The 26,661-nt window shown below is 48.1% G+C and overlaps 2 protein-coding genes across 5 annotated transcripts in view; one reads left to right on the top strand and one right to left on the bottom strand.

Moving 5' to 3' along the window:
* Nucleotides 1–11,006, top strand: part of gnsa (glucosamine (N-acetyl)-6-sulfatase a) — a 19,806-nt gene extending 8,800 nt beyond the window's left edge. For both annotated transcript variants that reach the window (XM_088646495.1, XM_088646496.1), the window contains 9 exons: nucleotides 652–819; nucleotides 1,492–1,574; nucleotides 2,878–2,996; nucleotides 3,741–3,844; nucleotides 4,217–4,318; nucleotides 5,517–5,627; nucleotides 6,921–7,031; nucleotides 7,255–7,415; nucleotides 8,140–11,006. In XM_088646495.1, the coding sequence (XP_088502621.1) occupies nucleotides 652–819; nucleotides 1,492–1,574; nucleotides 2,878–2,996; nucleotides 3,741–3,844; nucleotides 4,217–4,318; nucleotides 5,517–5,627; nucleotides 6,921–7,031; nucleotides 7,255–7,415; nucleotides 8,140–8,215 (1,035 nt within the window). In that variant the 3' untranslated portion in view covers nucleotides 8,216–11,006. The remainder of the gene's footprint in view (nucleotides 1–651; nucleotides 820–1,491; nucleotides 1,575–2,877; nucleotides 2,997–3,740; nucleotides 3,845–4,216; nucleotides 4,319–5,516; nucleotides 5,628–6,920; nucleotides 7,032–7,254; nucleotides 7,416–8,139) is intronic.
* LOC148654427 (adipocyte plasma membrane-associated protein) lies at nucleotides 10,748–26,661 on the bottom strand. 3 transcript variants are annotated; one of them, XM_088646523.1, is made up of 9 exons: nucleotides 25,191–26,661; nucleotides 22,227–22,316; nucleotides 20,243–20,364; nucleotides 19,496–19,594; nucleotides 18,214–18,363; nucleotides 15,991–16,103; nucleotides 14,800–14,978; nucleotides 14,113–14,308; nucleotides 10,748–12,085 (listed from the first exon to the last, which is right to left on the bottom strand). In XM_088646523.1, exons 2-9 carry the CDS (start codon nucleotides 22,274–22,276, stop codon nucleotides 11,879–11,881), a joined length of 1,116 nt encoding a protein of 371 aa, XP_088502649.1. In that variant the 5' UTR covers nucleotides 22,277–22,316; nucleotides 25,191–26,661; the 3' UTR covers nucleotides 10,748–11,878. The 3 variants fall into 3 exon arrangements, with proteins under 3 accessions (XP_088502649.1, XP_088502646.1, XP_088502648.1); XM_088646520.1 differs by having other exon boundaries at nucleotides 25,196–26,661; XM_088646522.1 differs by having other exon boundaries at nucleotides 14,800–14,960; nucleotides 25,196–26,655.

Raw genomic sequence — 26,661 nt, 5'->3', positions numbered from 1 at the left:
ATTTAAACTCATTGAGATAATATGAAAGTGAGTGCATCCATTTTTACAGGTATCCAGTGCGTAAGTAGGGCCCTAATTGCTAATATACTCAAATATTGCATTATATGCAAATGTCACCTGGTAACCTGTATTCTTCTTTTAATATGATGTAGTTTTAACTGTCAGTCTGAGGTATTATGTCTAATTGCCCTTAATTGTGTTAAGCATATATTTATCGGTCTAGCTGTGTAAAAATTTCACCTGTAATGTTTTTTTTTGGAGTTGTTTTTTGGATGTAGTTTTAACTGTCATGAGAACAGAAGATTGTACGAAAAGCTATAGCTGTTATTTGGCCTGTTTGGTATTTAGCTGTTAACTGATCTAAGGAGGTTATCCAGCATACTGTATTGGCTTCAACCACATGGCTGGGAGTTCCACTCTCCCACCACCCTTTGTGCAAAGAACTGCCTCCTATCCTCAGTTTAAAACACGGCCCTCCCAGGTAGTTTCCACTTGGGTCCTCTGGTTCGTGTTTCGCTGTTCATTCTAAAGAAAGCCGGACTTGTCCAGTGCTCCTGGGGGTTCTTCGAATACTGGTGTTCAGACGGGCGCGCGTTGAAACTGTCCGTTTCTGCCGTCTCGGAAACAGCATCTCGTTGTGCTTACCGGCAGGCAAACGCGTCGCTGAACTTCCTAGAGTACAAGTCCTCCTCCAGGCCTTTCTTCCTGATGATCTCCACGCCCGCACCCCATTCTCCCTGGACAGCCGCCCCGCAGTATGAGAAAAACTTTGCAGGCGTCAGAGCCCCCCGCGAGGCTAATTTCGACGTTCACGGGAAGGTACGGCCACAAAACTCCCGTCAGGTAGCCCATCCATCCATATTCGATCTTCTTCTTCCAGTACAGGGTACAGGATAGCTGGAGGCTATCCCAGCAAGCAGTGGGCACAAGGCAGGGTACACCCTGGACAGGACGCCAGTCCATTGCAGGGCACACACACGCCCTCACACCAGGGCCAGTTTTCCCAGAAGCCAATTAGCCTGCCAGCTCGAACTGTGGGAGGAAATGCTCACTAACACGTGCTTAATTGTGTTAAGCAGATATTTATCGGACTAGCTGTTTAACAATTTCACCCGTAATGTCGTTTTTTGGATGTAGTTTTAACAGGGAGAACATGCAGACTCCACACAGATGGCAACCCAGGTCCAGAATTGCGCCCAGGGCCTGAGCAGCATTGCTAACGATTTCACCACTGTGCCGCACCCCTCTTGATCATTTCATATAAGATAAAACAAGATTTTAAGCACATGCAAATTAATTAAGAAAGTCCAAGCTTGTATTTATTCTCATACAAAACCACCTTCTTCATTACTTAGGACACACCCTCACTGTATGATATACATCAAAAATGAATCGCAAATCAAAATAGTTTTTAAGCTTCTAAGAGGCCTCGCTACGGTCCTCCCTAGCTCGCCCTAGAGTGACTAAGATATCCTTTTACTTTCTCTCTAGGGGAAACACTGGCTGATCCGACAAGCCAGGACCCCGATGTCCAATTCCTCCGTCCAGTTCCTGGACGACGTCTACAGGAGAAGGTGAGTTTTGCCGTTGACGACCGTGGGGAAACCCCTTTCTTAATCCAAAGGCCTGCACAGTGTCAGACTGCAGTTAGACTGCTTTCCCTCGTGCTTTAAAGACACATCCCCCTGCTGGAACTCCGGGTCTTTATTTAGGCTAGGCTGGCCAGCGTTCTGTGTTGAGGGTCAAACCTGTTTTGTGCCAAGCTTCTCCTGTTTCCCAACACCGCATAAATGGGAAGACAGCAGGCTGTTCATGGCTGCGTTTTGAACCGGTAAAATACCCCCTAGAAATGCCTATTATGTAGAGCTGATCTCTCAGGGAGCGATGGAGCCTCTCTGCGGCCTCCTCCTGTTTTCAGTTTGAAGTACACTTCCATGCTTGTTCCACACTCCCACCGCCCTTTGCGTAAAGACGCTGGCCCTGTGTGTCGGTATTGAATGCGCTGCCCTTAGTTTCTACTAGTGCCTTCTGGTTCATGTTTCACTCATGTTTCACTGTTCATCCTGAAGAAGATCTCTGTGCAATGGAAGATTGTGAATATTTGAATCAGTGCCTCAAGGCTGAGAGATTTCATATGGGCTTTCTGTCATCCAATTTGCAAATCACTTAGAAGCATACTGTAGTATTGCACAGTGTTGCACTTTCCAGTTTACAGATATAATAATAATAATAATAATAATAATAATAATTGCTTACACTTACATAGCGCTTTTCTGGACACTCCACTCAAAGCACTTTACAGGTAATGGGGATCCCCTCCACCACCACCATGTGCAGCATCCACCTAGATGATGCGACGGCAGCCATAGTGTGCCAGAACGCTCACCACACATCAGCTCTGTGGGGAGGAGAGCAGAATGATGAAGCCAATTCATAGATGGGGATTATTAGGAGGCCATGATTGGTCAGGGCCATTTGGAAATTTGGTTACACCCCTACTCTTTTCGAGAAACGCCCTGGGATTTTTAATGACCACAGAGAGTCAGGACCTCGGTTTTACGTCTCATCCGAAGGACGGCAACTGTTCTATATAGCACCGTCACTATACTGGGGCATGAGGACCCACACAGACCGCAGGGTGAGCGCCCCCTGCTGGCCCCACTAACACCTCTTCCAGCAGCAGCCTTAGTTTTTCCCAGGATTCTCCAATCCAGGTACTGACCAGGCTCACACCTGCTGAGCTTCAGTTGGTTACCAGTTGTGAGTTGCAGGGTGATATGGCTGCTGGAATACAAGCAAAGATAAAGCATTCGGTTTTGGTTGCCAAATAGAAACTGTAACTCTGAAGCTGTGGACTTGAGTCTGTTTCTGTCCCAGGTGGCAGACTCTGCTGTCTGTAGATGACCTTGTTGAAAAGCTGGTGCAGCATCTGGACACAAGTGGAGAGCTGCAGAACACATACATATTCTTCACCTCTGACAACGGCTATCACACAGGTGCGAAAATAATAATAATGAGGATTATGCATTTAAGAAAGGTTACAAAGGTTACTCAGCGGACGGTTGAGATGAAACAGATGTTTCTGAAAGAAGCTGGAGTATCATCCTCTGCAAGGTGGCTGGGTAGCTTGTTCCATACACCCACAACCCTTTGCGTAAAGGAACGCCTCCTGTTTTCAGTTTCAAATGCCCTTCCAGGTAGTTTCCACCTGTGCCCTCTGGTTCGTGTTTCAGTGTTGATCCCGGAGTAATCTGCCGAGTTCTCTTTGTCACTGCCTTTGAAGATTTTAAAAACTTGTATCGGGTCCCTACATTACTAACATGCTTTGCATCTTGAAGCATCCCCAAAGCACTTTATTAGGAAAACGTTTGAGAGGTCAGATTGTCAAAGTCTGGAGAAGGATGCAGCCAGGACAATGTCTTTACAGTGTCGTGGGATCTTAAATGCCCAAGCAATCAGGAGTTTTAAATCTGAAAACAGGAGACACGTCTTTACACAAAGGGTTGTGGGAGAATGGAGCAAGCTACTAGCCATATTGTTGAAGCCGAGGGTGTCTTGCGGTAAAGAGATGAATGAGATTTTTGGATCAGTTAGGTACTGGAAACCTTGTCTCTCCCCTGTCCCAGGCCAGTTCTGTGTGTGTTTGAATCAGCCTAACACAGGCCTGTCTCTGCCCTGTCCCAGGCCAGTCCTGTCTGTGTGAATCAGCCTAACGCGGCCCTGTCTCTCCCCTGTCCCAGGCCAGTTCTCCCTACCTGTAGACAAGCGACAGCTCTATGAGTTTGACATCAAAGTCCCCCTGCTGGTGAGAGGGCCTGGCATCAAACCCAACCAGACTTGCCAGGTGAGGGTGTTGTCTCCATCTGTCCTCTTCAAGCTTCTTCCTTTCCTCTCACACTGCTTCTGACTTTCTCATGGGACTCCCGGGTCTTCCTCGTCGAAATCGGGGCGCGTGGTAAAGAGGGGGGCGCTCGGGTGGAAAGTCACCGTGAGATGTAGTTTCGGGATGGAAAATCTCGGGTGAAAGAACACGTTTCTGAAACGTGGTCCCCCTGTAAGCGAGGGGGCGTCCTGGAGCCTGCTGGGTGTAAAGAGCCCCGAGCGAGAGGACAGCGGAACGCTCACAGTGATCACACCTGGGATTTGAACCCGCAACCCTCCCTGCTTTGTAACTCCATCTGAGACTCTCGCCTTTTCATTTTTGTTTTCCGGTTAGATGCTCGTCGCCAATATAGATCTTGGGCCAACGATCATGGACATCGCGGGACACAGCATGAACCCGACGCAGATGGATGGGATGTCTTTTCTGCCCCTCATGGTAAATCCCTCCAGCCCCTTTGATTTAGATCCAAGTGACGCTGTAAGTCGGGATGCATTCATTTCCTGATGAAATATGTTGTTGTTTTTTTGTGGCAGTAAAACCTGTTGTCACGTGGATGTAAGGACCACATGTAGGTTGTCCAAATCTGAGATCACTCTTCTCATCTCATCATATACACTAGATCGTCTTCCTTCCACTTGCTAAACCCACGCAAACGTGCTTGTCTGAATTGATTTGGCATTTTGCAGCCCAGGTTCGTGTGTGAAAGAGCCTAAAAGAACAGGTTCCTGCCTATTAGGTCTCTACTCGTGCGCTCGGATACGTGCGTGTTTGTTCATTGAAAACCGGACCTGAAGAAGCAGAGTTCAAGTTCAAGTTCAAGTTTATTGTTATTTATACTCATATACAGGTATATGGACTAACGAAATGCTATTTAGCGAGCTCTCAGGCGATAAGTCGTACAAAAAAACAACAACAATACAATTGTATAATAAAAGAGAGACAGAGACAACAGGCAGTGTGCAAAACGACATCAGATGTACAAAAACATACATCAACAGAATGAAATAATGGATAGAAAATTATGGGGAGTGACCTTTTTGACATGTGAGGTAGAGGTAGATTTCAGTGTGTGTTTGAGGTTTGGGTAAGAGAGAAGGCACTGTGAGGTTCAGATCGTAGGCGAGAGAGGCTGGGAGTTGAATAGTTTGATAGTGCGGGGGGGTAAAAACTGTCTCTGAGTCTGGTAGTCCGGGCCCGAATGCTCCGGTACTGTTTTCGAGATGGTAGAGAGTCATACAGACTGTAGGTGGGGTGTGTGGGGTCTTTGATGATGCTTAGAGCTTTCCTCAAGCGCCAGTGTCCTGTATGGATGGGAGGGCAACCCCAGTGATGGACTGGCCAGTTTAGGGCTCTGCGCTCAGCATTACTGAAGTTGCCATACCATACAGAGCTGTGGTAGATGTAGTTTGCAAGCCTGAAGTCGACGTGACAACCTGGTTTGGGAATCTCTGGGGTGGAAGCCGGGAAGCACACAGAATCTCTCCCAGTGACGCCGGAGACGGGCTCTATCCTCGGACCCGGAGCCCCAGGCGGGCAGCTGACGGCAGAAATCAAAGGAGTTGGAGAGGGGCCCCGGGCGGGTCTGTACCCGCCCTCTCACTGAACCCCGGGGGTGGGCACGGTGTTCTTCCAGAGCGGCCAGGGGAATAACGTCACCTGGAGGACCGACGTCTTGCTGGAGTACAACGGGGAAGGAGGAGACGTTGGTGACCCGTCCTGCCCTGTGCTGGGACCGGGAGTGTCGGTAAGCACTGGCAGCCCTCTCCAGGAGGGAGGGGCCTTCTCACAGCTGGGAGGAAACCAGCCGGCACTGTTTCATACCACCCCACCATCCATCCGTTTTCTAATTGAGGGTCGCGGTTGGGAGCTGGAGCCTATCCCAGCATGCAACGGGCACAAGGCAGGATACACCCTGGGCAGGACACCAGTCCATCACAGGACACACACACACAGTCACACCAGGGCCAGTACATCACAGGACACACACACACTCACACCAGGGTCAGTACATCACAGGACACACACACACACCAGGGCCAGTCCATCACAGGACACACACAGACACACACACTCACACCAGGGCCGGTCCATCACAGGACACACACACAGTTACACACACACTTGACATCGGGGCCAGGACACACACACACACTCACACCAGGGCCAGTCCATCACAAGACACACACACAGTTACACACACACTTGACACCGGGGCCAGGACACACACACACACTCACACCAGGGCCAGTCCATCACAGGACACACACACAGACACACACACTCACACCAGGGCCAGTTTTCCCAGAAGCCAGTGAACCCACCAGCATGTCTTTGGACTGTTGGAGAAAATCCCTGCACAGGGAGAACATGCAAACTCCACACAGACAGCACCCCAGGAATTTAAGCCAGGGCCACAGCACTGCTGACTTCAGATTCCTGCCATATGAACCTTTATAACAGTGTCATGTTTCTGCAGAATGCTGGGATAACTTTAACCCACCCCTGTGGTAGATGCTGTTGCCTCAAGCCACGGTACGGCATATTGCAGAGTTTTAGCAAGTCTTGCAAACAGAAAGACTAAGTCCACTCAAACCTAAAGTCTAAGCTTCCCTCATCACCACTAACACTGTGAAGGTACTACAGCAATTACACCCAGGTCAGAATGTGCATTTTAACCCCCAATACAAAACTGCAATAATTGACTAATTCACACTTGAAAAAGGGTCAACAGCGAAAAAAAAGTTTATTCTTCTTTCTCCTTCTGAGCGTGGAATTAACCTTTACTATTTGCATTATAGTATCCACTTGGTGAGACTATCAGACTGTCTGTGTTTTGGTGCCCTCTAATGGTTAGTGTTGGTCATTGCGGTCTCAGACTTGGGCATGGGACAGGCCAAGTGTTAAATAAATAACTAGTAGGGTGGGGATCTGGGCATGAGCATCAACAGCCAAAACCAGTGAAGGGACTGGAACAGTGGCGTCTCCATCTGACGTGCATTTTGTTTGTGTGGTTTCTTTTTTTTTTTTGCGATCCAAGCAATGTTTCCCAGACTGCGTCTGTGAAGACGCCTCCAACAACACGTACACCTGCGTCCGGACCCTGGCGGAGGGAGCAAACCTGCAGTACTGCGAGTTCGAGGACAGCGAGGTGAGGCGGCGAGACGTGAATTCAGGCTTCGAGTGAACGCCTCCTTCGGGGTTTCTGTAGACGTCCCAGGGGACCCGTGGTGCGACCAGGGGGGTTGAAACAGCAGGGGGGGTGCTTACAGAACTTTCCACAACGTTTGCAATGCTGTGCTCGATTCGAAATGTATTTCGTGGCCGGGACTGCTGAGAAACTGGGACTGTGTCTCCCCCTCCTCTTCCTGCAGCTCTTTGTGGAGGTTTACAACCTGACGGCCGACCCGTTCCAGCTGATCAATATCGCCAAAACCATTGACCAGGAGGTGCTGGAGAAGATGAACCGCAGGACCATAATGCTGCAGACCTGCTCCGGGCTCAGCTGCCGAACTCCTGGCGCGTTCGAGCCGAGGTTGGGTCATCAGCGTAATTCGCTGTACCTTTCTGTTAGCCTGTGAGATGTGCTTGCTTGTCGACGCAGTCCTGACAATCGGCTGTATAAAATCTGCACAGGAAAAGTAACAAACCAGAAAAAGAGCATTCAGCCTAATTAGCCCCCTTTGTTAGTAGCGGATTAATTTGCGGAACATATCCCGACATTCCTTGAAAGAAGTTGGGGTTCGGCACCATGGCCAGGCAGCTTGTTCCACACTCCCACAACTCTTTGTGTAAAGACGTGTTTCCTGTCCTGACTGGATGATCTCATCCAGCTGTATCTTGAAAGACGCCGGGCTTCAATAACATAGCTGGGTAACTTCCACACTCCCGCCGCTCCTTGTGTAAAGGGGGGGGGGCATCTGTACTTTTAAATGCTCTTCCAGTTAGTTCCTGCTTGTGTGATTTGTGGTGTTGAAGCCGATAACCTGGCTTCTTTCAAGAACTGTCTGGGTGAGATCCCCCAATGAGCACAAGAAACACCTCTTTACACAAAAGGTGGTGGGGGTGTGGAACAAGCCCCCAGACCACGGACTTGCAGCTGATACCCTGGCTTCTTGTAAGAACCAGCTCAGATCAGTTAGCCACTATCAGACAGGTTCCAGACAGGCCAAATGGTCTCCTGTCTTTTGTAACCTCTCTTCTGTTCTTAGATGTTCTGTCCAGCAGTGAGTAAGGGTGTCGTTTCCTCTCTCTCTCAGGTACAGGTCTGATGCACGGTTCATGTTGAATAGCAACCATCCCAGGGCAAGAGAACTGCTGCAGTCATTGAAGTAACGTAGAGACTGGCCCGGAGGACAAACCCCAACCACATATCCTGTCTGTCCTCGCAAAGACTTCCTTTTTGGCTGTCTAATACCGCCTCTGCTGCAGAAGACGGGCACAAAGACGATGTGATCAAGTATGTGCAGGATTGATAAGCTGCCTCCAGAAAACTCGGGCCTTAACCCGAAAGCTTTTACAATTCTAATACGGTTATATACAACACTGAAAAAGCACCACCGTTTTAAGTATAAAAGGAATATCTCACCTTCAGCCTTTTGCAGCACTTCTAAAACGTGTGGACTCTAAGCCAGCATTGACGAAATAACTGTGCATATCTCCTGCACGACCCAGCTGAACGTCAAGCATATTAATCAACCACACACTGACATTTTTCACAGTACACTTTCACTTAAGAGTTATTTATAGATCGTCTCGACAAAAGGACACACTAGACTGATAATGCCTGGACTGGTTCACAGTCTCCGTCTGTGGATATGTTTTTGTGAAATTTGTTGCAGCTCTTTTGATAACACTAGTCATTTCCCAACACAGCCTGGTTTTCTTTCCCACTAGTGTCTAGTTGAGTGTTTTCAGGCTGTGATTTCAGGTTCTGTACGGAATCTGTGGGTTGAAACTATTTTTTAAGTGTCCCGGTAGTGGATGTCCTTGAGTTTGGGGTTGAAACCTGTGATCAGCCCTTCTAAGGAGAAAAAGTGCCCTTGTTTTCAAATACTTGCTGCAAAAAGATGGATAAAGTTGCAATGCAGGCACTCCTGAACTTGCTCTGTGTGTATATACGCAGGATTCATACTATGCATTGAGACGAGATCATTGTCTATGTCTGGCGGTTGTTGGCCTATTCCTATAATATATGATTCAACAGGCTATAAGAAACCAGAAAAGTTTTGATTTTTACCAAGTTTGCAATTGAAAAAAGTGACACCCCCCCTCCAGCGATACTGCAATCCGATCATAAACAGGAGTGAAAGCTGGTTTCCTCCTTAAAGAGACTGACACGTGACATCTCTGCGTTATCAGAGCAGCAGAAAAAAATCATTTTTTTTCTTCTTCTTCTTAAACATCATGTGCTTGACAGCAAATGCCCTAGGACAAATAAGATAAGAAGAGGGACAACCTGATGGCAGAGTAGTGGGCACTGCTGCCTCACAGCACTGAGGCCCTGGGTTCAATTCCTGGGGTGCTGTCTGTGTGGAGTTTGCATGTTCTCCCCCTTATTTCTGTGGGTTTCCTCCCACAGTCCAAAGACATGCAGGTAGGTTAATTGGCCCTGGAGTGAGTGTGAGTGTGTGTGTGTGTCCTGTGATGGACTGGTGTCCCATCCAGGGTGTACCCTGCCTTGCGCCCATTGCTTGCTGGGATAGACTCCAGCTCCCCCAAGACCCTAAACTGGATGAAGTGGTTCAAAATTGGGGTGGAGGGTTGGAAGACAAGAGAAAGCTGCAGTTAGGAGGGGGTGTTTTTTGTTTTCTCTCCAAGACACAAATTCAGCCTCCCGCTTAATTTTTCACTGAATTCCATTCCCAAGAAATGCATTCAGTTTTTATATAATATTCAACTAGTTGCTCTGGCTCTCCATCACAGCACTTGCATAGGACGCTGTTGCACTTGATCTCTTTGCACAACTGGTAAATCTCCATACCAGACTTGGTACGGAGAGAGGAAGGATTAGCAAGCGACAGGTCAGACTTCCAATGCTGACCTGTTGGAAAAAGCAGGATAATTACGGATAGAGTAAAGGACACACAGCTGGTTTTCACTTCATTTCTTGGTCTGATTTTAAATCCGTTGACCTGGGCAAAGGATATGGAAGGCCAGTGGACAGAGCTCGGCTCCCGTGCTCGCCTTCAGGATTCGAGCACAGGGGCGAGATCTGTTAGACCCTCAGGGATGACTCGCCGTTTCTGTTGCATCGGTCAAAAGTCGATTCATTTCCAACTACAATTGATAATCCGTATTTCTAATACATATCAAAAGCCAAACCCCCCTTCTCCTCTTTTAATGTAATGGAGGCTACATGCTGTAACGCAAAGTCCTGTTCTTTAAATGGACTGAGAAAGTGCAATTTAAGGAGCCTGTTATGCACTGTGAGTACTTTATTTGGAGAAGCACCAGCAGGGTATTTTGTATTTTATTAGGGTTTAGCAACACACTCGTGCCTTTAGTGAAACATTCTGTTGGTGGTTAGGAAACTGCAGAATCCGAGACTCCAGAAAAGATTCCCACACGCTGTTCCTCGGAACTATTGGTTCCCAGGTTACCTAATGCAGGAATTAGCAATTCTGGTCCTACAAGCTCCACACTCACTCCTGCTGTCTTCCATAACTGAATCTTAATAATATGGACCTAAGACTGGGATTCCGCTGAAATGTTTGTCTTGAGCTCTTAAACACCTTGGCGGCGGCCTGTTGACTCTCACGGTTCAGAAGTAAACTAAGATCCCAAAGTTCGGAGCAGGGGGAAAAAAAAAACCTGTAAACTATTCCAATCAAGCAACTTGTTAATTCCCTTAAGGATTTGTTTAAGTAATTAGTCTCAGCTGGAATGAAAACCAGCAGGTCAGCGGACAACAGTTAAAAAAACATGTAGCTTGCCACAACCTCTAGGTCTTGGGTTTAAGTGAAAGAGATTTATTGCAGTCTGCATTCTCAGTCTTGAAATATGCAGCAGGCTTTCACAGAGTGGACGGAGGAGTAGAGCTACAGGCTACGATGAGTATTTAGGATTGTTAGACATTCTAATTCTGATTAATAATGTTATTCATTCAAATAAATGGTGTTCTTGACTGTGGGATCCACTCCTTATTGGTGCTGAACGCTCGGTGTTCCTTTTGCGATTCAGCCCGTACAGTTGTACTCCACTTTCTGAATCATGGTGTTACAAAATGTATCCGATTTCATTCACGATACTTTCCAAGGGTGTGAATGCGGTATATTTGGCGGGATATGGTATCAGTGCCCTGCCTGAGTTCAGGGTGCAGACCGACCTTCCCAGGTTTGCCTGCGTTCGGGCAAGAAAGACGTTTTGAACCCCCGTTCGCCGCACACCTGTCACGTCACGCCTGCCAGTTCGGAAACACCCCCCCCCGCTGAGATTCGGCGTGGAGGGCCCGAGCTCGGTGGAGAAAGGGATCGGATCTCTCGGCAGAGGCTGCGTGCCGTTTCCTCCTGCTGTCCGCCCCTCTCTGGAACACGGGAATTTTCCAATACTGCTCCCATGCGGCTGGGGTGCTTCTGCCAACTGGTTTGCAATATTCCAGCTGCACTGTAGTGAGCAGCAGTCAGCCAGTTGGCCCGCGCTTTTGGAAGCAGCTGGGGAACTGTGTTCCCAGCTGGCTCATCCTTGGGTGTACCACTGAGCAGCTCTTTGAGGACTTTCAGAATGCTGGGTGACTGTCAGTTTGGCTAGTATGTCGCTTGATTTCATCCCCCCCGCCCACCCCCCCACACTTGGTCTCCAAGGAAATGGCTCACGTCCGTGATCAACACCAAGCCAAACCTCCAGCAATTGTCAGGTCGGGATGAGCTCGTCGGGGCAGCAGGGATTCGGAGACTCGGACAGTGACCGGTGGTCAGTTCGGTACAAGACGGACACAAATCTCTCCTTCCCCCCCCCAGCCACCCACCCATTCATCCACCCTCTGAGGTGGGTGGGGCGTTAGCTATGCAGATCCAGGACGGCGAGGAAGGGCAGGTCGGTGTTCCCCAGATACAGCCGGCCCCGATGCTCGAAGGCGTCGCTGACGGCCCAGGTGACGGCGCCGTCCGGGTCGTGCAGGCTCCGCCGGACTTCCCCGGCGCCGCTCAGCTCCAGCGCCAGCCCGTGTTTCCGGAGGAGCACGCCGAAAAACTCCAGGGGGGTGACCTGGGAGGACAGGGAGACTTGAGCTGCACGGCGCGGCTCCCTCAGTACACACACCCGCGAAAACAGGGCAAACAGAGCCCCTGCAGGGTTTCACCAAACTGATTCCATCCAGCTCAGTAGCAGCCAGCAGCCTTATCAATCAGAACTGGCAGCCCACTGAAGCTCAGCAGGTGTGAGCCTGGATGGGAGACCTCCTGGGAAAAACTAAGGCTGCTGCTGGGAGAGGTGTTAGTGGGGCCAGCAGGGGGCGCTCACCCTGCGGTCTGTGTGAGTCCTCATGCCCCAGTATAGTGACGGGGACACTAGACTGTAAAAAGACGCCGTCCTGCGGATGAGACTTAAAACCGAGGTCCTGACGCTCTGTGGTCATTAAAAATCCCAGGGCATTTCGCAAAAAGAGTAGGGGTGTTACCCCAGTGTCCTGGCCAAATTTCCCATTGGCCCTTACCAATCAAGGCCTCCTAATAATCCCCATCTATGAGTTGGCTTCAACAATCTGCTCTCCTCCCCACTCAGAGCTGATGTGTGGTGAGAGTTCTGGCGCACTATGGCTGCCGTCGCATCATCCAGGTGGGTGCTGCACACTGGTGGTGGTGGAGGGGATCCCCATTACCTGTAAAGCGCTTTGAGTGGAGTGTCCAGAAAAGCGCTATATAAGTGTAAGCAATTATTATTATTATTATTATTATTATTATTATTATTAATTATCTCCTTCAATTTCAGGCCATCGCCAATTCAAGCAGCGCTCCCGGATCCCAGCTAGCCAAAAAGACCACTGGGAACCGTTGCTCAGCAAATGTTTCAGAACATAAATGACTTTCTCCGAGATGAGCCTGCCTTAAAAACAAATTCAGCGTCACCACATCACGCGTCTTTCAAGATAAAACAAAATTTAACTCCCTGCCTTCTGATTCCTTTTGAAGCCTTTCAGCTGTTAGGTCAGTTTTCTAATAAGGGCGAAGTGGGCTGATAAACATGAAGGGACAGCAGTGATTAAGACTTTGGCCTTAACTCCCCTGGGTGTTGCAGGTTGCCGCAACCTCCCTGCCCTCTCACTTGGAATGAGTGGAATGAGGAATGAGCCAGGGAGGCAGCTGAAGAGGTGATGTTGGGGTGAAGTAAAAGGGGAGCACTGATGCGCAGGAAAGAGGAAGTGTGATGCTGCCAGAACATCTGCTCAAACACCATTTACTGAAGTGGGGGGTGTGCCTTAACTACAAAAATGCATTCCTCCTCCAGTTAATTGGATCCAGCTCCTGCCGAGTTGGCAATCAAGGATAAAAAGGACCTCAGTGGATATAATAACTGCCACGACTTAAAACGCCAAACCTCACACCTGAAGGCTGCACAGCCGAAACGTTCTGTCTCTATTCTTTTCAGCATGGAATAAGCCTTTACCTGTTCCCTTGCAGCCTACCCATGCAGACGCAGCTCCCTACTCAGACTGACAGATGATCAGCATAGTTAAGGACTGAGCTGATATGGCAACAAAATTAGAGGAGACAGAGAGTCCCACTGGACACTGATCGGAAACACCCACCCCCACCCAAAGAACGACTTACTGTCCCGAACGTCCTGACGGAATGCATCGCGCTGTACCATACCCGTTTAAAAAAAAAACACAAATCCAGGACACTTCGTGAGAAGCTCGTGGAAAACAACAGCTATCTAATTAAAAAGTTGTTCAGAGTCAAAAAGAAATCTATTTATCCTTCGGGGCTCTCTATCCATCTTTGCATACACAGAATCTGGCTTTTGAAAAAACAGTGTTCTCACTTTCTGTCTGATTCCATAATCTGGTGCCTGCTTTCAGAGATAGAAGAGAACAAGTGTGCTTTTGTTTCTTTGGAGGCAGGGCTGGGTTTCAACAGAGGCGCAGTGTCAAGAGAGCCAAGATCTGCACAGCTCATTCAGACTTGACACCTTCCGCCTTAAAATGTATTGTGACAGAGATACTGGAGGAGCCGAGAGTCTGCTAGAGCTTTGAGAGATGCGACATTGGCATCTCACACACAGATCTCACGCACCTTGGCGATGAAGCGTTTCAGCGCAGGGTGAGGTCCGATGAGGTCCAGAAAGGGTCGCAAGAAGCCTGGAAATCGAGTTGTACTTATGCCAACAAGAAACGTTCCTCTGTCTGTCAGCCTGATGTTGTCTGGGTAGCCAGGCATGTTGTCAATGAAGATCTCCGTCCTGCCAGCGTTAGGTCCCTTCAGCCAAAACCTGGAACGATGGACAAGGATGGATTCCTAGACTGCACATGTATCTTATGAGGTCCCAGGATCGCTTGAAGATTCAGAGGGCTCAGATTCTTGTGACCCACTTAACATCTCCATCCATTTTATTGAACTGGTTCTCCAGATTCAGGGTACTGGGGGAGCGGGAGCCTATCCCAGCATGCAATAGGGAAAAGACAGGGTACACACTGGATGGGACCCCCGTCCATCGCAGGGCATGCACACACACTCACACCAGGGCCAGCTCTCCCAGAAGTCAATTTACCTCCCAGCGCGTCTTTGGACCGTGGAAGGCAACCCATGCGAACATGGGGGAGAACATGCAAACTCCACATAGACAGCACCCCAGGAACTGAAACCCAGCGCTGTGAGGCGGCAGTGCCGACCCCTGAGCCACTAAGCTGCCCCATCTCCATTCCCCTTCGGAGTCAATTCAATATAGGCTCTGCCTCTTGTCACACTCTTCCCAACACCCACCTCAGAATCCGGGCCACGCTGGTCTCGGCTATTAACAGGTAGTCCTCCTCAGGGGAAAAGGCGATGCCATTGGCCATGTACAGCCCATCCAGGACGGCCCGCACCCGACGTGTCGCGGGGTCGTAGGCCAGCAGCCGTCCGAGGTGGTTGGTTTCGATGACCTGAACATTTGAATCTTCCTTTAGAAAAAAAAGCGACGCGGACAACCGTCTGTCGCCAACTTCTCCGTAAGGTTCAGTTCTAATAATAATAATTGCTTACACTTATATAGCGCTTTTCTGGACACTCCACTCAAACCGCTTTATAGGTAACAGGGACTCCCCTCCACCACCACCAGTGTGCAGCCCCACCTGGATGATGTGACGGCAGCCATAGTGCACCAGAACGCTCACCACACATCAGCTACCAGTGGGGAGGAGAGCAGAGTAATGAAGCCAATTCATAGAGGGGGATTATTAGGAGGCCATGATTGGTGAGGGCCAATGGGAAATTTGGCCAGGACGCCGGGGTTACACCCCTACTCTTTTCGAGAAACGCCCTGGGATTTTTAATGACCACAGAGAGTCAGGACCTCGGATTTACGTCTCATCCGAAGGACGGCACCTTTTTACAGTCTAGTTTTCCCGTCACTATACTGGGGCATTAGGACCCACATGGACCGCAGGGTGAGCGCCCCCTACTGGCCCCAGTAACACCTCTCCCAGCAGCAGCCTCAGCTTTCCCAGGAGTCTCCCCTCCAGGTACTGGCCAGGCTCACACCTGCTGAGCTCCAGTGGGGCTGCCAGTTGCGCGCGCACACGCACACGCACACGCACACGCACACGCACACACTTTTCCCAGAAGCCAATTAACCCACCAGCATGTCTTTGGACTGTGGGAGGAAACCGGAGCACTCCGAGGAAACCCACATGAACATGGTGAGAACATGCAAACTCCACACAGACAGCACCCCAGGTCTGGAATTGAACCCACATTCCCAGCGCTGCAAGGCAGTAATGCTGACCACTGTGCTGCCCCCAAAAAAGAAATATTTTCATTTAAAACTAAATCCTTACAGCGAGATTGCCAGCGATTAACTGAGAAGTACTGGCGCGACAAATTGCCCGTAGGTGTACAACAGAAGCAGAAAACTGCCCCAGGCAGACCATGTGAGGTCAAAGATGACACAGACAGAAGAATCTGGGGGCTCACCTCATATCTGTGGTGCCTCCTGCCCCACTTGCTGCTTGAGTCCGTGAAGAACACAGTGCCATTTCGGGAGATTTCCAGCCCATTCAGGAACTTGAAGGGGATTCCATCGACACCTAGATGCGAGACGCAAACCCCTTTCAAATAATAAGCACAGATGAGTTTATACTCGCATTGAGCTGATCGGGAACCGTGTTCTAGACCAGAATGAGAGCCTGGAAAACAGGACAGAAACCAGGGTCTACAAAAACTTTTTTTCCAGCAGAAAAAACAGAAGAGAACACACTGTGTTCCCAGGTTTGACAGTGTAGAAGTCTGATCTGATCTACTACTGTAGCGCTCAACTCGCTCGGGTATCTAAATCTACTCTGAAGAAGCTGCAGGATGTCCAAAATTCAGCAGCCAGAATCCTGACCAGGTCCAGTGCCAGTGGTCACATTACTCCTGTCCTGGAGTCCCTGCACTGGCTTCTTGTCAAATTCCGTGTGGACTTTAACATCCTCATGCTCACCTATAAGGCTCTCCATGGCCTGGCCCCTCAGTACCTCCCTGAACTATTATCGCCCTACTCCCCACCTCAAAACCTTCGCTCTTCTGATTCTGCTCTCCTCACTGTCCCCCAAGCCCGTCTACATTGTATGGGTGACAGGGCCTTCTCCTGTTATGCCCCCAAGCTCTGGAACTCTCTCCCCAAGGATATCAGAGAGTCACCTTCTCTAAACTCCTTCAAATCCAGACTCAAAACCCTCTTCTTCAGAAAAGCCTTTACTTAACTGGTTCCATTCTTTACCCCTCTGCTCCTACTGTACTTAGTGTTACCATCCACGGTCTCCTCTGTGTCTTGTCATTGTGTTTTATCTGGTGTATTCTTTTTATTTACTGTTGTTGTCATCCTGTAAAGCGCTTTGAGAAGCCACCTTTAAAGGCGCTATATAAAATAAAGTTTTGTTTTATTATTATTATTATTATTATTATTATTGATCTGGCTGCATTCCTGACCTTAGCCTGAATGCATTTTAAATAACAGAAACCTGTTGTAATGTGACATTTCAGGAATAACATTATCTGAAACAGCCATTGTGTGTATGCAAGTGTCCTAATGCACATGCAGTGGTCACTTCTAAAACTCATGGTAAGACCAGAGTGGGTCCAGAGCTGTAATCAGATTATAAACCTTCCTGCAGAACTGCTTGAATTCAGAGCACCACAGGGGAGACACTCCATGTGAATTTCTAGGCGTTCCCTGGATCCTTGTTTTCTCACAAAGTAAAACTCATTTCAAACCTTCGCTGAACTGCCTGGCATCCTCTACAACAGTGCAGGCAGTAGCTGCTTTACCTGACAAGTGCTCAACACATCATCCAAGACTGATTCTCTTTTTATTTTGCGAGAGCAACCTCTTGCAGCCTGGCCTACAGCAATGCTACATTTTTCTCCAGAGCCTGGCATGACCATTCTCTTTGCAAACAGCGAGACATTTCGCCCTGTTCGAGCCCAGGCTGAGTCATTCTCTGTCCGTCACCAAGATCCCCCAAGCAGGGACGCACAAGCTGTTAAGATGTACTAGAGTGTTGGGTGTCTTAGTCCGCCTGGATAATCTTTTGGCACAACAGCAACTCTTGGGACGTGCTGGGCAGCCGCAAGCTTGCAATGACATCACTGAGAGACACTCCCACCTCCTCCAATTGGCTCCAGCTCTCCTGTAAGACGCTATGGAGCTTGCAGAGGTTCCCCAATGAGGCACACTGGAGAAGCATGTCAGATCCCTGATCTGCCAGTGTGGGATAGACTTAAGACTTAAACAATTAGCATTTCCTGATGGGTTTGGGATACATACAGAAACTAATGAGGCACTGAAATAAGAAAGTGGTGCAGTGATTAGCATTGGTGCCACACAGTGCTGGGTGCCTGGGTTCAGTTCTGTGTGGAGTTTGCATGTTCTCCCTGCGTTTGTGTGGGTTTCCTCCAGGTGCGCTGGTTTCCCGCCTACAGTCCAAAGCCATGCTGCTGGGTTCATCGGCTTCTGGGAAAACTGGCCCTCGTGTTGTGTGTGTGTGTCCTGTGATGGACTGGCGTCCCATCCAGGGTGTACCCTGCCTTGCACCCATTGCTTGCTGGGATAGGCTCCGGGTCCCCCCCCACGACCCTGAATTGGATCAAGCAGCTAGAAAATGAATGAATGGATGGATGAAAAAGCCATCTAGGGCTGATAAAGATGCTTCTTACCTTCCTCGTTGGACACAAGGAGGGTCTTCTCCCCAGTCTTGGGGTGCACTCTGTAGAGCCCCAAGTACGAGTCTGCCACAATCAAGTACCCCTCCCTGTCCAGCCTGACTCCGTGAGGCCGGCCACACACAGGCTCGTAGTCGGGGGTGCCTGATGAGAGACAGAGACTCCTATCCTGACTTCCGGCCACCACAGTGGTATTAGGAAGTCAGGAAATAAGGAGGAAGCCATTCAGTGCCATCTGGCCTGGTTCATAGTTATTAATAACTAACTCATCCAGCTGTGTTTCGAGAGAAGCCAGGGTATCGGCTTCAACCACATGGCTGGGCAGCTTGTCCCACACTCCTACTACCCTTTGTGTAAAGAAGAGCCTTCTGGTCTCAGTTTTAATTGGACTTCTACCTACCAACATAAAAAGGGGGCATTCACACGCTTGCCTAACGATTTGATCTGTGATCTCACAGGTAACAGAGTTGTTACTTTTTGACATCCCATCTAGAGATGGGACCCTACTGTCCTGCTGCTTTAAAGTGGCCACACTTTCTTTAAGCAGGCAGACCCAGGACATCAGCAGATGTAAAAAGCTGTTTTTTTTCCCCTCAAAGGTTTTGCTTTGCTTTCACTGGTTCTTAAGGAAAACTTTGCTTTCTAATCTGATCTCTAGAGAGTTTAACCTGTTGATCGGGTAGATAAAAAGAGTCTGTGAATACAAACACACAAGAGGTGTTAGTGGGGCCAGCAGGGGCCACTCACCCTGCGGTCCTAATGCCCCAGTATAGCGATGGGGACACTATACTGTAAACAGGCGCCGTCCTTCGGATGAGACATAAGACCGAGGTCCGGACTCTCTGTGGTCATTAAAAATCCCAGGGCGTTTCTCGAAAAGAGTAGGGGTGTAACCCCGGTGTCCTGTCCAAATTTCCCATTGGCCCTGACCAATCAAGGCCTCCTAATAATCCCCATTTATGAATTGGCTTCATTACTCTGCTCTCCTCCCCACTGAGAGCTGGTGTGTGGGGAGCATTCTGGCACACTATGGCTGCCGTCGCATCATCCAGGTGGGGCTGCACACTGGTGGTGGTGGAGGGGATCCCCATTACCTGTAAAGCGCTTTGAGCGGAGTGTCTAGAAAAGCGCTATACAAGTGTAAGGAATTATTTATTATCAATTATTAAGGCACTGTCCGTCACACTCCAAAGCAGACACACCCAACCCCCCCCCCCGAACTTTCATTCATCCATTCGGGATTTTTCCCTTCTTTATTGCTCCGGCCTTCACTAACCACATCCCGAGACATTTCGGCCCATCTGGGTAATAAAGTACAAGCGATCTTCATGGATCCTCCACAGTCGGCCGTCCACTGTGCCCGTGTACAAGTCACCTGCACAGGAGAAGGACAAGAATGTCACGTCAGCTGACTCGGGCTCCACCAGATCTCCAGAGCCGCACGCAAAGAAGGTCAGTGCTTCGAGCCCAAAACACACAGGACTTCTAGGGGAGCGCACCCTTCTTGAAGGTGACCCAAGTGGCACGTCACGACCATCTGATTCCCAGAACTCACTCCCGGATCGGAGCGTGATCTCCTTGGAAAACCACGGCTCCATCGGGTTCACGGATGATGACGATGGCCGTCCTTCGTGTCTGCAACCTTTTTTTTGGGGGGGGGGGGGGGGCATTTTTGCTCGAGTCCTTTCCTAGAAAAGGGAAGGGGAAAAAAAAAAGCTCTCCTGCCCGGGTTCCTTCGTGCAGCTCGTCTTCCAAACAGATGAAGCTGCGCGAAGTACGACCGTCGTTGTCGGACATGACGGCCGGCCATCATCACCATCATCGTCATCCGTGAACCCGATGGAGCTGTGTTTTTCCCAAGGAGATCACACTCCAGTCCGTGAGCGAGTTCTGGGATTCAGATGGTCATGATTCGCCACTTGGGTCACCTTCAAGAAGGCGAGCTCCCCTATCAGTGGCATGTGTTTTGGGTTTCCTACCCACAAGACCCCTTGGCGCCAACCAGTTGACGCGACACACCTACCATCCGCGTCGGCGGTGAAGGACTCGGGCCCTTTCAGCTGCCCAGCGAAGATTCTCCGGCCTTCCTGGAGGTCCCTGTTCACGGCCAGGGGGCCCTGCAGGGTAGGAGGGGTCTTCTCAAATCTGCGAGAGCGGAGGACATTGTCGGTAAACCCCCCCCGCCCCCAGCGGGTTCAGTACTGACAAAAAAAAAAACTCAACGACAAACTCTTCAAAAACAAGTGGAATTCATCGTCACGGGCAACCTCGCAGAGCTGCCCCAGAGAAACTGCCCAGGACTGTAAGATAGTCATCTGTGGGGCACTCATAATTTAGCAGCGTGTCCTGCCAAACTACAAAACAGCACACCCCAGAATGACTACAGAAGCACAGTTCCAGCTTGTAGAAAAGAAATAAAAAAAAACAGCATGAACAGTCACAAAACGCCTATTGGACAGGAAACAGAAAAAGATACTGCACTGCATTTATAAGGTAAGTAAACTTTGCCACCACAGCAAAAGAGCAAGTGGCTCGGAGATAGAGATGAGCAATGTTTCAGCTGATGGCAGGGACATGGCCAACGAGCGAAGTGGATCTGTCGCTCCGCTGCTCACAAGTGTCAGACTGAGGAAAGGAAAAAATTCTGCGTTTCATATCCCAGAATCCTGCGCTATTAGCCCAGAAGGGGGCTCACGCGTCTTACAGGTAGGAGAACCGAGGAAGATAAGCAAATCTCCAGGCTCCAATGGATGCTACCATTTGTACTTAAGGCAACGAGATATTATTCATAGGTCGTTAACTCAACTCCTCCAGGAGTCGTTCAGTATGAAAGGACTGCCGATATTTGATATTTGTCGTTGTAAATGGAGTTAATAGACACCAGCAAGTCTTCTTTTTGGAAAGTTACAGCTGGCTCTAACTGGATTCTGGAAAAGATCATTTGAACTCAACGATGATCTGTATAGGTTCCTAACGGCTAATCAGCGTGGCTTTAGAAGAAAATAGATTGTCCTTGACTTGTAAGAAAAACGCACAACCCACGGCCACCAATGGTATACAAAGAGTGATATTGTATATTTGAATTTTAAGAATGTTTCTCATTACATTCCTCATAAAACATTCTCAGTTTGTAAAAAACAGCTCTTACAGTTAAGGGGTAAGTGCATGAATCTGCAAAGTGGCTTGAGTGGAGTACCACAAGGATCTGTATTAGGACCACTGCTCATCGTAATTTATCATTATATTTCCATTGTGTTCTTCCACTATTCCTCCTAATTTATATCAATGACTTAGATGCTGGAAGGCACTGTGGAGCAGTAGTTAGCATAGTTGCCTCACAGCACTGGGACCCTGGGTTTAATTCTGGACCTGGGGTGCAGTCTGTGTGGAGCTTGCATGTTCTTCCCGAGTTTGCAGTTAGAAAATGGATGGATGGACATCGATGCTGGAACAGTAAAACTAGAGAACACTGTAGAAGCAGTAAAGCCAAACAGATTTAGACGTTTCCAGGCTGGAAAAAAAAATCGCATTTAACTTTAACGAGTGCACAGTGTTACATCTCTAAACTATTAGTACAAGGCGGGAAACATTTGTATTAAAGAGTCAATGTTGTAAAAATCAGACAGCTAGTACTGATAAAAAAACCAACTCAAACCCAGTAATGTAAATTTGTTTTTTCCCCCTGGGCTAAATATCAAGCATTTCAAATCTTGTCCATTTTTTTTTTGGTATTCAGCGTGGTGAAATGAAAAAGATGAAGTCACTACCAGCCCTGTGGGGAAAAAAAAAAACGGTTTAAAACAGAGCGCTGACGAATGAAGATGTCGTCCCAGGAATGTGCCCTGTTACAGCATGTCATCGTGCCCAGACAGCTGCTCTTCTTGAGCAAGTGTGACACATGCTTCAGCAGTGAGCTAAAAGACAACCTGCTCTGTTTTCTGCAGGAGCTGCAACACATCAGTGGATCTACTGTCTGGAACTGTGCTTGTGCTTGTGCTTGTACTCACACGAATGGCTCTGGCTCAATGGGAGAAGGAAGCAGATATATCCCAACCATCACTGCAGTAGCCACCACAGACACAGCCCACTTCCACAGCCTGCAGGACAAAGGGGAAAAGTAGCCTAGTGCCTTTACTGAAGTCGACTGAAGGAGGTTTAAATGCAGCTCACACTGGCTTTAATTATTTAATTTATCAACTGCATAATTAGTAATACAGCCAGAAGCCAGATCACCCTGCAACTCATACCTGGTAAACCACTGGAGCTCAGCAGGCGTGAGAGTCTGGCCAGTACCTGGAGGGGAGACTCCTGGGAAAGCTGAGGCTGCTGCTGGGAGAGGTGTTAGTGGGGCCAGCAGGGGGCGCTCACCCTGCGGTCTGTGTGGGTCCTCATGACCCAGTATAGTGACGGGGACACTATATTGTAAAAAAGCATCGTCCTTCAGATGAGACGTAAAACCCAGATCCTGACTCTCTGTGGTCATTAAAAATCCCAGGGCGTTTCTCGACAAGAGTAGGGGTGTTACCCCAGTGTCCTGATCAAATTTCCCCCTGGCCTTTACCAGTCATGGCATCTTAATAGTGCTGGTCTATGAAATCTGCTCTCCTCCCCACTGATAACTGATGTGTGTTAAGTGTACTGCCGCATCATCCATGTGGGGCTGCACACTGGTGGTGATAGTGGGATTCCCCCTGACCTGTAAACAGCTATGAGTGGAGCGTCCAGACAGGAATTCTGAATGTAATAGGGCCACAGTACTTTCAGGGAAGGTGGTGTCACGCCTAAAGCCACCACTGTAATCTGATTAGACAGGTGGTCCTTTACCTTGACTGCAGTCTGCACCCTCTTGTTTCTCAAAACCTGTTTTTGCACCCCTGATCAAAAATCTCTGAAACAGGTCGGTTCTGTAAACCTAAGATACAGCATATCAGAACTGTAGAATGAAAGAGAGAGGATTGTAGCATTTATTTTAATTTCACTGTAAAAGTAAGTACATATGATTTAAGATGACCTTAAAATCCCAGGGTTTGGTTAATAAATTAGTTGTCCTTGTGCGCCTGTGCTTATGTTTTTTTTTTTTATGATTCACCTTCTAAAAATAGATCTAGCCTATCTCACGCACCCCAGAAAAAAGGCATATTTTCACCCCAGGGGTGAGTACGTCCCAGGTCAAGGTGCCCTGCACTGTAAGGGCATTATAACTTTGATTTGGCCTGCAGCTGCAGGACAAACAAATGTTCATGTCAGACCTGGCCTCCTTTCAGAAAGCTAACCCGTACCACTTCAAATTCAAATTCAAGGTTGCAAATCCAACCTGCTTCAGAGTCCACATGGAAAAGCAAAGGTTTTGAAAATGTTTGCCAGAGTCCTCTTGAGACTACGTTGTGCACACTTCATTTGGGATCTTAAGAGACATGAGCTGCCAGAGTTTGAGGAAAAGAAAGGATTGTTCAGTCTCAGTTCACAGCCTTAATAATAATAATTGCTTACACTTATATAGCGCTTTTCTGGACACTCCACTCAAAGCGCTTTACAGGTAATGGGGATCCCCTCCACCACCACCAATGTGCAGCCCCACCTGGATGATGCGACGGCAGCCATAGTGCGCCAGAACGCTCACCACACACCAGCTCTCAGTGGGGAGGAGAGCAGAGTAATGTAGCCAATTCATAGAGGGGGATTATTAGGAGGCCATGATTAGTAAAGGCCAATTGGAAATTTGGCCAGGACACCGGGGTTACACCCCTACACTTTTCGAGAAGCGCCCTGGGATTTTTAATGACCACAGAGAGTCAGGACCTCGGTTTTACGTCTCATCCGAAGGACGGCGCCTGTTTACAGTATAGTGTCCCCATCACCATACTGGGGCATTAGGACCCACATGAGCCGCAGGGTGAGCGCCCCCTGCTGGCCCCACTAACACCTCTTCCAGCAGCAACCTTAGTTTTTCCCAGGAGGTCTCCCATCCAGGTACTGACCAGGCTCACACCTGCTTAGCTTCAGTGGGTTGCCAGTTGTGAGTTGCAGGGTGATATGGCTGCTGGCATAAACTTAAACTGGACTGTTTCAGTTAAGGTATTTTTTATTCTAATCACATCTTTAAACAGTGACATATAGATTAATACTTTGTTTTATACCACTGAATAAAACACCGGTGGAAAAGCTGAACAGTAGTTACTGCTTTGCAGGGTTTCAGTCTTGGTTCATAGCAAGTACAAAAAAAGTCTTACGACATCCTTCATTTATCCGGAGGTATTTCAGATATGTTTGTTTTTTTTTTAAAGCAGGGAATTAAATCGGGCAAACACATGTAAATTTGGTCAATCTAACCAAAAGATAAGATTTTAACCACTGTTCACATTATCATCTTGCTCACAGGACAAAAACAGTGCTTTAAAAAACAATTTGTTCGCTGCGTATTCACGCGTAAATTACTGCTTTGGCTATCTAAGATAATACAAAGACATCAAAAGGATAAACAGAAAACAGTTTCTTGATTATTGAGTGAAGAGCTGCAAATTACGAGTCATTTCCCAGTAGAGAGCTTCTTATCTCGCGGTAAACAAAATCGACACAAATAAACACTACCGTTTATTATATAAAACAAATTCAATATTTTTGAATAAAAAAAAAGTCTCCCCCTCCATCTTTTTATTTTAGTTTCTTAGGTGTTCCTTAATTTAAAACCGCCCTTCCAAAGACGTGGATCGACAGCTGCCCTAATCAGCTGCCAAGGCTGAAATCCATACTACTGCTAAGAACCGACGCTATAATCTCATCCAATTCTTTCAGACATGCAAGTAGATAAACGCAAATCTTTCCCCCCTCATATCCCACGAAATTCAGTGCCCTGTAGGTCTCCCAAACAAATTTAACTCTGCTGCGCTTCCCAAACCAGTCTTGCAAAATCCAGGTCTTTGCAACAATGAATCTACAGCTAGCGCTACGTACATTTACAAATAAACGTCGACCTTACATGTTTTTTTTGTTCTTTATCTCCCGCAGGCACACGTCTGCTTCAATCAACAAGCTGAGAATCCGTTTTCCAGAAAGTTACACGTTTTCCTGCCGGAGTAGAAAAGGGCTCGTAGTGTCTGTATCTCCTCCTGAAGAGCTAGCGAGGCGGAGAGCTCTTTAAACTCCGTTGCTAAGCAGTCTGTTCCGGACGAAGAAACCTCAAACATTGTGGGGGGCCACCCCGTTGTGGGGGGTGTTCAGACTGGGTCATTTGCAGGTTACGGGTGTCAAGTGGTGGTTAATGATTTCATTTCGCGAACAATGCGCCGCATATTGACTAATGAAAAGCCGATACACTGAAGTCACTGATGGCGCCCCGGCCTACTTTATCAGACTTTAATAAGTTCTTACTTAAAAAAAAAAGTATGTCAAGCCGATGAAGAGGACATTCTAACAACAAAAGGGCATTTATCACGTTGGAAGAATGATTTTATCATCTCTTAGAATTGGTTTTCATTGTATTTTATACCGTCTTTTGCAATACAAGGGTCAAAGTGCATTTGAACTAGTAACAAGAACAGCTTTGCTTCCAATACTGAATACTGTACTAATTGCATATTTATGTTATTTTCGATTCAAATTTATTTTTGAATAGCCACCTTCTCAATAGGTTGTCACTGGTTTTACACATAATCCAGCAAGGCGCGGACTGTCCAATACCAACGCGTTCACACTAAAATTAAGACCCTTTCCACGGCGATATTTTTGTCATAAGGTTTGTTTTGTAAAATGTTACGGTGCTTTTTTTGTTTTGTTATTCCATTCTGATTGTAAACAGTAGTAAAGCTGTTGGACTTCCTGGCATGGTTGGGCTATGGCAAAAACGTTGTTTTTTTTCCGTTTCCTCGATCAAAGCCGAGTCATTTTTCCGTGGATCCAGCTATACTGCAGATGTTTTTCTGTCACCCCGGCCAAAACGGTAAGTCGTGGACCCATCCTGACAGCATGCGATTCACATTATGACTTAGAAATAAACCAGCAGCCCCCCCGGGGAGAATCCCCCTCCCTTATTGTTGTCATCGGTCAGCTGGTCATTGTGAGAGTAACAACTTCATGTACAAAGACATAACCGGACACTTAGGTCTTTATCAAGCAGAAGGCAATTTAAGAGAGGAGAATCTTCTACAAAGCTTGCAGCAATAGATGTAATTCATCAGTCCATCTTCAAACCTCTTTATCCAATCCCTGGTAGAGCTGGAGTCTATCCCACCAAGCAATGGGCTCAAGGCAGGATACACCCTGGACAGGACACCAGTCCATCAGAGGACTCGCACAGACACAAACACACTCACACCAGGGCCAGTTTTCTCAGAAGCCAATTAACCCTGAGCCTGGCCAGTACCTGGAGGGGAGACTCCTGGGAAAGCTGAGGCTGCTGCTGGGAGAGGCGTGAGTGGGGCCAGCAGGGGGCGCTCATCCTGCAGT

This window comes from Lepisosteus platostomus, chromosome 9 (assembly GCF_059453375.1).
Source record: "Lepisosteus platostomus isolate fLepPlt1 chromosome 9, fLepPlt1.hap1, whole genome shotgun sequence".
Classification (NCBI taxonomy): Eukaryota; Metazoa; Chordata; class Actinopteri; order Semionotiformes; family Lepisosteidae; genus Lepisosteus; species Lepisosteus platostomus.
This window is presented reverse-complemented; position numbering and strand designations above follow the sequence as displayed.